Raw genomic sequence first — 12,200 nt, 5'->3', positions numbered from 1 at the left:
TTGTATTCATAATGACTATGTCAAAATGTATTTCTGTAGTCTTGATAGACTTTACTGTTATTTTTGCTAAAATATAGGAAAAATAAATATATGCAGAAATATTTTAAAAAACGAATCTTTGAAGGAAATAAGGCACCAAATCTAAAATTTCAAGCCAAATTGTATAACAGTGTGAAACTAAAGGCACTAAGATTAATTGTCTCCTAGTTTGATTTGACATCTAGACTTGGTATCTCACAGTTTTATAAGGATATGCTTTATTTTGTCCCTTGTACAAAATCAACACTCTCTGTCTTTGCTTATACGGTTACATCCAAAGGGCTGGGGATTGTTTGCTGAAACCATAAATCGTTGAAGACAGCTTCAGCCAGCTTTTTTTATTAAAGAACCTCTTTCATAAGAAAAGCTTTGTGAAGTAAATTGATGTAAATTACAAAATGCGGATGGTAATTATTGGTGATTTTCAACTGAAGGTAGTCCAAAAAATGACTGCTGCCAGCTCCTGGTATGTATTTTGGGCTTTAAACCGTAAATGAGAAAAATGTTTGTTGCTGTTGTTGTTGTTGCTATGTATGTACTTGTGTGCATGCATTGTGAATTCTTGGAACAGATACAAAGCGTTTTCAAAAAACAGTTGTTTATTCTTTTTATAAAAAATTAAATCAAAATCATTATAAGCATAATCATGTTTTGCATTGGTGGAATGCAGAAGCAGTTTCATGGCTGTGCTGTTTTTTATTTTCTTTTTGTTTTTCCATATACTGATGTATCTGTGAGTTGGCTGCAGGGTTGATCCTAGGTGTGGTGAAAAGATGAGACCCCAGAGCATTGTTTTCTGTGTTTTTGAAGTCTGCACTATGTTGGTTTCACATAACATCTTCTTACTTCGAGCCCTGTTTACCAAAGGAAATCCAAAAATGTGGGTATTGCATTACAGCTTACAGGAAACGCTAATTTAATGTAATGTTTTGAATAACTAATGAGTCTTAAATCATATTTTTTCTAATTCAAACTTAGTTTGTTGAATAGACATACGTTTCTATTTTGAGATCCAAATTTAACATTTGAAGCAAATGTAAAATATTTTTCCTTCAGTTTTTGGGAAATTTCTCGGTGCCTGTTAAAATAGGAGAAAAAAGGCAAAACTCCCTGGACTGCTGGATGTCTTGGGAATTTTGTTTACATTGACTGCAGCAGCTTCCTCATGGCACAGGTCTTTGCTGAGCAAATGTTCGGCTTGTTTATGCTGTTTACATATTGAAAGGAACATGGAACGAGGAAACCGAGTGTTGCTCCATGCAGTTGTTTAAGAGCTGTCAGCTTTTTTTTTACTAGGGATTTAGTGCTGTTTAGCAGGAAACAGCAGTCTGCTGCCTGCACACTTAACACCACGACACCTCTGCATCAGCTGGGTCCTTACATGCATAAGCTGTCTGCCATTTGTATCACTGCCAAAACACAGAACATGTTTTAGAGCTCTTTCCTTGAGGTCAAGAAGCCTTGGAATCTTTGGGGGTAAGACCACTGACTTGAGTACATTTGTCAAATCAGAGCAAGGTTATCATGTTACTGAGTCTTTAGAGCATTTAACAAGTGCTGCATTATAGTATGTCAGATCAGAGCTGAAAGAAGAAAGAGAAATACTTATCTTTGCCTGAACTGTACACTTCAGGAGACCTTATTTGGCCAAGCCTGAATAACAGGCTCTGAGGCTGGCAAAATACTATTTTGGCACCTTTCAGTCATCTGTTATTCTTACAAAAGGCACTTGTCCTAGTAAGCTGCATATTTTCAGTAGCTATTTTATTTGCAGTAGTTTTCATTATTATTTTTTATATTTATTCACGAAAGAATAGTTGCCCCTGAAAGACTATATATAAAATACGTAATAACAATATGTTTGATAGCTCAGTGTTAAAAAAACAAATATCTGCATAAAAGAAACACAATACTCAGGTCTAATGGCTTTAATCAGATTGTTTTATATGTATCAAACAAAAGCACAAAATATGTCAACAGAAATCCAGATCAAAGAATCAGAATACATTTTTGTATGGTACGTGATGCAGTTGAGAAGAAAACAATACTTAATTAGTACTGGGAATGATCTCCCTGGGCATTAACACATTCCTGACAATGTTGACTCAGACCTGATCATCCTCTGCACAGCATGCTCTGGCTGGTCCCCCACTCTGCCTGTACAGCTGCCACTGCTGTAACTGATGAGGACTGACCAGTCATAGTTGGTCCCGCAGATCTTCAGTTTGGATTCAGATCAGGAGAAATGGCTGGTCAAGACCTTGACTTTGTTTTCCTGAAGCAGCACTATTGTAATCCTAGCACAGTATTGTTTTACACTGTCCTGCTAGAAAATGCAGGAATGGAAAACCATTGGCTCAAGGACTTTGTCAATATTTAAGTATCTTGACATGAAATGTCATGAATGGTTCAATATAAAAAAAGATTAATATTATTAACATATTGCTAAGCAGTAAGGATGCCTGCAACAAAAGCATTTTTGTGTTTAAGGAGTTTTCTCCACACATCTTACTAATTCTACTGCCCCATCGGTTGGCTTGAAGAGTGCAACAGTCAGCATAACACTCACCACAACATCTCCACACGCACAGTCTTCCATCAGGTCTTCCATCAGGGTTATTGCTTCCTGGAATTTCTCATGCTCTAGCCACAAAGTCTGAAAACAATTACACAGATGGATCAAATGGATGTGACGGTCCTGGGCCGGTGTGGTTACCCTCTGCCTTCCAGGATATAGCCTGTCCCTCTCATAGCTGGTTTCTCTGGACTAGTCTACTGATTGTTCAAGCAGAACATCTCCTTTTCCCAGCAACCTCTCCCACAGGCAAACTGCATTCAGTCACGCTGATAGCTACCAGGCGATCTTCGTTACTCAAATGGGGCATTGTATCTTTCGATTTTCTCATGTTCCTTGGAATAGCTATTTATACAGACTATTAAGAATTTAATTTTGATTTAATTTTAATTTTTATAGCATTACTCAAATACCAAATGAGTGCACCTGGTGTTTTTAGGAAATCACATGACTTGAGTTAAATAATTTGTTACCCCAAGGAAAAATACTAATCAATCAATAAATATTTTCAATGGTAAATAATAATATGCATGTGCTCTATTCACTATTGACGCAAATATTAAATTGTTGTATTATTATTTTGTAGCAATGTATATTATACATTTGTAATGTACAACAAAACAGAATGTCAATATTTTGTCATTGTTGAGGGGTGCCAAACAGGAATCTGCCTGTATCAATAGATAGAAGCTTCATCATTCATCTTTGTTCTTTACTGGATTTATCTTTCAGTTGAAAATTCTGGGAATGTCTTTTCCATCTGCCTTGGCACCAGGATAACTACATAAATGTGCACAGCAGCCTTTTTAAGGTTGTGCATCACAAAAAAAAAAAGCTGCAGTACAAATAAGGAGTGACATTAACTGCTTATGATCTTTAAAACAGTGGTTTCTTCTGTCATTTCACAAAAAATCATCATTTATTTTGCACTTTCTTTACCTTTTTGCAGATGGTAAGCATGTGCTTTAGTGTAAAACCAGACATTTTAGGAAGTCAAAACTTTTTCACAGCCATATTAATGGGGGGAATCTGCTGCAAAACAAAAATCCAAAATAAACTAAGAAACTGCAATTCAGAATGCATTTTGTCGTTGTATAATAGTGTGCTTCAAACCACCTCCATAATTTCACACTGCCAAACCCAAAAATCAGTCCTCAAATTAGACTTCCTCCAGTTAAGAGAAACATGCACTGTCACATTTTGATGTATCATACCCATTGCAGTGTTCATGGACACATTAAAACATATACATTATGTGAAAACACCACTTTTGGGCTATAAATGACAAATATCTCAGAAATCTATAGGCAGCAATATTATGCATTCTTCAATTTTAATAGCAGCTTCTCCTTGTTAAATACTATATAGCCACCTTTAACTGGGGAGTGGGTATGTAGAAATCTGTATTATAATAAATAAATGATACATTAATTAATAAATTATCGGAAGCTAAGTTAGCCATTATGCTAAGACCATTATGGGTCACAATGTGCCAGTTCAAGTTTCTTTCTTGTACTATTGGAAAATGTGTGGCTTAGGAGCCTACACTGAAAAAACTGATTTGTGAGATTGGGAGATACTGTGGAGCATACAACTATCAAACATGGCAACACTGTGGGGCAGTGGTTAGGCGTTTGGAACTGGAAGGTTGTGGGCACAGGTCCTGGCTTGGTTTGTGCTGTTGTTCCCTCAAGTATGGAAAGGTACTTTATTCAGGTTACTCCACTGAAATGTCCAGCTGTAAAAATCGATTAATGTTGATTTGGATAAAAGTGTCAGCCAGACAAGTTAATAATAAACCTAATACTGTATGTTTTGAACTGCAGTTTGGTATAGTTTATACAGTAGTTGAGTTTTGTGTTGCACCCTTTTGATGTTAACTATTTAAATAAATGTTTATGTCATCCTCTCCAAATTCAGAATCATTGGTTACCCGTTCTTATGTGTTTACTTATCCATGTTTACTTGTGCACTTTTCCTTTTCCTGAAGCTCAAATTTAAATACTTTATAGACACATCAATGTCGCCTTAAAATAACTCCTAACATTGCGTCTCCTTCAATAACTCCTAACACTTTATGAAGTGTTGTGGAGTAGAAAGAACTATGGTTATTGCACATCGTTCTCGTTTTCACCGGACAAACAGAATGAAGGCGATGTGCTGTATGGATGGTGAATGTGCAATAGTCCGGTTACAGTTTCATTAGACATTCAGGGAGCCTATTAGCATTTTCATTTTAAGAACTGCTGAACAGAAAACAAAGAAATCAAAATAATGAAGCAATCCTTAGGGAGAGTGGCTAAAATGCCATGAAATAGCGTGAACAATTCTCAGTGAAGTTGCATTTATGAAGGAAATAGTGCTTTAGGATAAGAAATTCAATAAGACTCGGTGAACGTTTTACCCTAAATACAGCTGTATGAATAATGTTAGTTTGTCTTCCAGTTTCTTGAGGTGAACCTGTAATTACTGTGTATTATTGTTGTTGGCAGCATATTCTTTATGGCAAATATAAACTTATGTCTGTAGCTCTTCATACATTATTTTAATTATATGCAATATGGAAGCATACCATAAAAGCTTCGATTTATTGGCAATGACTTATGTACATAATTGAAGTGCTATGGGAAATGTAATTTTCATCCGTTGACTCTTAAGTTTATAGTTTCCCCTTAACTGGATTTCAAATTTCACACTTTATAATACGGTAAACCACTTTCTGCATTACAACGCTCCTAGCTGTTTTACAATGCAATTGTTAGATGATTTTCTGAGTCAGAATATATTTACATATGCATTATGAATGTACATATGAATAATATTAACTGTTATAAATGTACAGTATATACTTTCTTAGCTTCCACTTCAGCCTTAGGGTTCCTGTTTCAGTAACGGTGATCAAATAGCCTTTGTGGATTTTAAATCATCTTCGTTGTTCAAGACAAAAAGGTTAAAATAAGCCTACCTCTGTATGGCATTTCCTTTAGAAAGAAGTTGATACTAGAAGACCATGAGCTGCTGTATACTCTCATCAAGGAGCCCCACAGCAGTCTATTGCTATATTTTAAAAACTGTAAATACAATCAGTACTGCTTTAATAAGGTAATTACATTCTTATGGAACGCTGCGCTCTAAAAACTATTGAGTCAAAGGGAATTAACAGGTTGTGGGCTAGATGGGACAAAGATACCATCATGCATGGCTTTTTCCTATACAAACATCTAAATAATTGTATCAGTTTATTTAGAATAAATGTATTTCAATGTGCTTATAACATTCATGAAGCGAATAAATAACGAAAAAATACTGCCATAACATCATGTAATTACGCACCTTAGTCAGAAAGAAAAACATTGTATTGTCGAGGCGGGGTAGGAAGAGTGAATACCACATTCTGTTTACTACTGTACACATAAGTTCACAGCAAAACTATTTTAACTTTTTATAATTTTATTTTATTTTTTTAAAAAACAACTTAAAAAATTGTTTTTTTTAAGTTGAAAAAAACAATAGCATCCACCAATAGCATGAAATTAAAATGAAAATAACGGAAAGAAATTCTAAGCGCAACATTTCGTAATGAGCCAGAGAAAAGTGATGGCCAGGCCCGTCCCTTGTGGAAGAGCTGAGAAACCTCTCTTGTGGAGAACGTAAACAAGATGCTGCAAATTTGAACAATTTTTATGACTTATTTTTTTAAGTTAACTTTTTTAACCACCACACTCAAAGCTATTAAGCAAACAAAAACAGTGGCATGCATTTAGAACCATATGCTCCTGGAACATAGAGAAGCTATAATTGTGGAAAGCTCCTCCAATTGACTGATTACAAAAACCCCTCAGACACAGAGAGTAGACTAATATAATTACAGTTTAACATAATCAAGGAGTACCTTCGTATTCTGTATAATATAAACACAGTTGTTTTCTGTGTGGCTGACAGACCTTTCCTCTGACTTGTAGGAATAATGTAGTATATCTCCTTTACCTCTGCCCTCCTGCAGCTCGTGCTTTGTGAGAAAATCTTAATACACATGAACACATCACTCTGTATGTGATACATGAACAGAGACCATTATTGAATTTAAACATCAAAAACAGTCAAACTGATTGCCATAGGGCAAGTGTTAACCTTGTACAAGAATGAGCTGATCCCACATCAGCAATATTTGTTTTGTACCTCCTTTATCTCAATTCTAACAAATATTCACAACAAACTTTAGAGCTTTAGAAATTTAATTCAAAATCCTAGATCACAAGAGGAGATTTAATCGATTATTTTTTTTTAATCCATCCATAAAACTAGGATTTAACTTTCACTTTTTTGATGCACATCTACAGTACAGTGAATTGAAATTTCAAGGAATGATTTTAGTTTGTGTAGTATGTACTTTTTGTTTAAGGAGAAAAAAGTAACATTTTTAAATTCATTTAATACAAGCCTGTGATATACCCCCATCTAAGAGTAATGGAACACAATTAAGAGATTGGGTTGTGTTCAATTTGTTAATACAGAAAACACCTGTATGACAAAACGTTTATATTGTGCTTGCTGTTAGATGAACTCTTCATCTAAGATTAATTTAAGATTAAGATTAAGAATTTTTTGTGTCCCATTTAACTGTCCACAATACTCTTATTTCAAAGTACTTTTGGTTTTCAATTGAAATGTTCATATAACTTCTTCAGGGGAAAAAATCTAATTATGAAAAAATGGTGATAATGTGGACAGAAGTATTGTGATATCCACAGTTTTGTTTTAAAAAACACTACCAATAATTATCAAATTCTCTTAAATGATATCCTTAAAAATTATTATTTTTTATATTTATAATTTTTGTATGTGTGTTTTCAATGGGATATTTAGCATCATTTTGCTAAATGTATTGAGTAATATAATATTCACTATTTATTGTTTTCATGTTTGATTTATGCTATGTACAGTACACTACAGGACCAAATTATCCAAAGAGAAAGTTTTATAAAGGAAAATGTCTTTCCTTTCAAATGAAAACCTCTGCTTTCTTCCTGTTTCTCCAACAGCTTCTGCTGGACATGGTGGGCTCCACTGATGAGGTTCTTCAGGAAGCAGCAGCTGGCTGTGTGGCTAACATTCGCAGACTTGCTCTGGCTAATGAGAAGGCTAAATATGGTTAAAAGCCAACATATTCTCTTTTCTGACATCTTCTAAAATAGTATATTCCCTCCAATACCTAGGAACCATAGATGAGTGATTCATTTGAACATTTTCATAAATTAAAAGACCTTACGTACAAAATTAAAAATAAAGTAAACTGTCTTCTTCTCTCTAATGGCATACAATTACAGGAAAATATACAGTATATAGTATAAAGCTATTTCGATATTGGAGTGCTAATGAGTTTTCTGTCCGATTTTTTTCACAGTCTGATGTAATAAGTCTGGTGTTTTATTTTAATGTAATACCCATTTATTTCTGTTAATAGCCCTAGGCATGTACTACCTACTTATTTTCTCTGTAATTTACGTGCAGTAATAGTATCAAAACAATTTTCACATTTGGTTGTTAGAAAAGCACACAACAGCAGCCGCTGAATGTATTTTTACAACCTTGAAAAATCTTGAAATATGAGAACACTGTTTATCTGTTTACTACCAAATGTTAGTTTATCTGTAGTATGTGTTTGTTATTGCGTGCACACAGAGTAAAACAACTTTATTAATAATTACACATAATGTAATTAAGGTTGATGCAAAGGAACATTTTCCAGAAAAAATATTATAAATATGAATGTCACTGTGCATTTCTAACACCAGAAAAAATAAACTATTATTGAAATATGAGCTTGCATCAATAATTCTTTTTAATGAAGTATGCTTCAGATTCATGGAACTGCCACCAGACAATGGAAAATGAACTTATGGCAAATACATGGAAATGACTGTATAATTTCCTTGCGAATTTTACTGCTGCCATGTAAATTAAAATAATAGATGTGGTCTCAGAGGTAGGGGAGCACTTCATCAATACGTAACCAAAACAGCAGTGGTTTAAGTTAACATTAAACTATAGTCACACTGTACAGTACATTTTAATTTGTGTATTAGTCAGCCATTTCTAGTCTCAAAAGTGCAACATACCCCTTGAGTAAGACTGAACTGCATTAGCTTTTATTCATCTTTTTAAGTTATTGTAATTTTATTTCCAAAATAATTTGGCGCAAATTTAGCTTATTTTTTTATTTTGCTCACACTCTGTTTAATAGTTTTGAGTTAATTAAAACTAGAAAACAAAAACATCCATTAAAGTGAGGTGTTCTGAAAAGTTAATACTTGAAAAATCTATGAAGACAAATAGGGTCTTATGTCTAAGACATAAACATGTCACAGATGTGTCTCATTGCGTTATTTGCATTTGCACTGCCCTCGTAATCTCCAGGTTCCAAACTCTATAGGCTTGACATTAACAATGCAAATACTTAGCATTTCATGTATACATTGAGCATGTCATTGAACATTTGATCATTCTTCTATATGAAAACAGTGTATTCTATTACAGTACCTGTCAGTTTCGTTGAGATGCTACACAAACACAAAAATCAGAAACTATGTATATTGGGATTTGTAGTTCACTGTGTTGTAGCAAGCCGCCACTTATTCCAGAACCTGAGGGAGAGATGTTTGATTTGAACCAGCATGTGAATTAAAAAGGCTTGTTTTCCAGATCAGTGTTTTTAGTAAGGATGTAGAGGTCACTCATTTCCAGGAGCGAGAGAGAGATTTCTGATATGTCCAGTAATACAACAGAAGTGATAGCATCAAATTGGGTCATTCAAAAAGGCAAATGGAAATGGGTGCAGTTCCTTTACAGAAGCAAGCTCATTGGTTCAGCACATGGGTGCTACCGCTGTGAATCCTGAAAATGTAGGCGCTAAGGCCTACTGGAGATGATGGGTGGAGCCAGTCGCATATATTTTGCATCAGAAAATAATTTCACGTATTTCTTAACAACCAAGGCTTACCTGGATATCCGTCCACCCACTCCTTCCAGTTCAGGGTTGTGGGGGAGTCGGACCCTATCCTGGCAAGAAACAGGCACAATTCAGGGTACACTCTGGAAGGGACGCCAGTCGTTCACAGGGCAAACACAAAGACATGCACACATTCACTCCAGGGACAGTTTTCCTAGAAGAAATACCTACCAGTATGTTTTTGGACTGTGGAAGGAACCTGGTGCACCCATGTGAGGAAACCCATGTAAACCTGGAAAGAACATACAGACTCCATACATACATACTTCCAGGGCCCCAACACTGAGAGGCAGCAATGATAACCACTGCACCAACCCCATCTAGATATTCCCTTTTAAAAGGATATTTATTGTATGTGAAACCTTTACAGATGTTTTCTAATCACATTAGCAATGCTTAGTTAGGAGTTATTTATTAAAATTAATTTACTGTTGGGAAGAAGAAAGCTGCCCGAAGGTATACTGTATATTTAGATCTATACTAGCTAGTAAAGGTACTGCCATTCTATTCATTTGGATATAGAATTAGTTCATTGATCAACTGATCAACACATTTGTGTTTTCCCAAATTGACTCTCTGGGGTATCTAAATCTACATTGAACAAGCTATAGTATGTCCAAAATTCGGCAGCCAGAATCCTGACCAGGTCTAGTGCAAGTGTTCACATTACTCCTATTCTGGAGTCCTTGCACTGGCTTCCTGTAAAATTCTGTGTGGACTTTAAAATCCTCATGCTCACCTATAAGGCTCTGTATGGCTTGGCACCTCAGTACCTGTCTGAACTATTATCACCCTACTCCCCACCTCGCAACCTTCGCTCTTCTAATTCTGGTCTCCTAACTGTCCCCCAAGCTCATCTACATTGTATGGGTGACAGGGCCTTCTCCTGTGATGTCCCCAAGCTCTGGAACTCTCTCCCCAAGGATATCAGAGAGTCACCTTCTCTAAACTCCTTCAAATCCAGACTCAAAACATTCTTCTTTAGAACAAGGTTAACTTAACTGGTTCCATTCTTTACCCCTCTGCTCCTACCATACTTAGTACCACCATCCACAGTCTCCTCTGTGTATTCTTCTTATTTATTGTTGTTGTCATTCTGTAAAGTGCTTTGAGAAGCCACCTTTAAAGGCGCTATATAAAATAAAGTTTTTATTATTATTATTATTATATTATTCATTATATAATGTTACTAATACCTAATAGGTTAATAACCCAAATTCATTCTTTTAGGTGTTATTTAACAAACATGGTACTGTGTGCTGAAATATTACAATACGTCAGATCTGTTCTTTTTTAAATTAAACTTGGCTTTGAAGTCCGAAAAACCCACATCTCCCTAGGCAATGTGCCTAAAAATTTTCATAAAGCAGCTAATGAACTGTAAAATTTCCTTCCAAATAACAGAAGTGGTTTTTCTCTCCTGAAAAGCTAGGTTGTGTTTTAATATCGCTCCTGACCAAAGCAGAGTAGCAGTCGTGGAAAAACACAGAAGCTCTGAGTTACTGAAACATGAAAACTTTCAGTTTTGTAACACAATACCCAAGAAAAAAAAAACCTTAATAGTTTGTTTTGATTTCTTGTTTGATTTTTCCTTCTGCAATTCTTTCATCCTGAATGTATTACTGTTCAAAAGTCAAATTCATTAGGCAGCTGCTGAGATCCTTAACTGTACCAGTCACACGCTGTTATGTGTTGGATACAGTTTGCACATATCTGCTTGACAGGTTTTTCTTTTTCTCAGCACGTCTCGACGCAGGATGAGAGCAACCATAACAAGTATAATTCACAAATCATCTGTTTATTTTTAAATGCCTTAAAAACAATAGCAACATTTGGTGGCCCGTGGGGTGACACAATAAAATGAATAAACGCGTCAATTTTTCCACAGCAGCAATAGAACGGAACTCACAAACATCAGTATTTGTGATTTATGTAAGTCAATCACTGCCACCTTAAAAGCAAGCCTCAAAGTGCATAAATATATACATTGACCGCATACATTTCAAAGCAGAGACTTATAAAACACACAAGAATTCTGTACAGGGGGAGGGAGATGCAATGGTTCATGCGAACTACCCTTTTTTCTGCGCCTATGGTCATGCAGTTTCTAAAGCTGGACATAACGACATAATTCCAGGAAAGGAAGCCCTTGGCTCTCTGACTGAAAAGAAAAGCAGCAAGCAAATCAGAAGAGGAACTACTGTCCATCACTCCTACAGTGCCTTGCGAAAGTATTCGGCCCCCTTGAACTTTTCAACCTTTTGCCACATTTCAGGCTTCAAACATAAAGATATAAATTTTTTATTTTATGTGAAGAATCACCAACAAGTGGGACACAATTGTGAAGTGGAACGAAAATCTATTGGATTTTTGAAACTTTTTTAACTAATAAAAAAATGAAAAGTGGGGCGTGCAAAATTATTCGGCCCCTTTACTTTCAGTGCAGCAAACTCACTCCTGAAGTTCAGCGAGGATCTCTGAATGATCCAATGTTGTCCTAAATGACTGATGGTGATAAATAGAATCCACCTGTGTGTAATCAAGTCTCTGTATAAATGCACCTGCTCTGTGATAGTC

The 12,200-nt window shown here is 35.5% G+C and overlaps 1 protein-coding gene across 1 annotated transcript in view; it reads left to right on the top strand.

Moving 5' to 3' along the window:
- The window catches only part of odad2 (outer dynein arm docking complex subunit 2), a 64,107-nt gene extending 55,673 nt beyond the window's left edge, over positions 1-8,434 (top strand). Inside the window, exon 20 of the mRNA XM_088919044.1 lies at positions 7,657-8,434. Within this exon, the coding sequence (XP_088775170.1) occupies positions 7,657-7,770 (114 nt within the window). The 3' untranslated portion in view covers positions 7,771-8,434. The remainder of the gene's footprint in view (positions 1-7,656) is intronic.
- The last annotated feature ends 3,766 nt before the right edge of the window (positions 8,435-12,200 follow it).

This window comes from Atractosteus spatula, chromosome 6, assembly GCF_055471065.1.
Source record: "Atractosteus spatula isolate fAtrSpa1 chromosome 6, fAtrSpa1.hap1, whole genome shotgun sequence".
Taxonomy (NCBI): domain Eukaryota; kingdom Metazoa; phylum Chordata; class Actinopteri; order Semionotiformes; family Lepisosteidae; genus Atractosteus; species Atractosteus spatula.
This window is presented reverse-complemented; position numbering and strand designations above follow the sequence as displayed.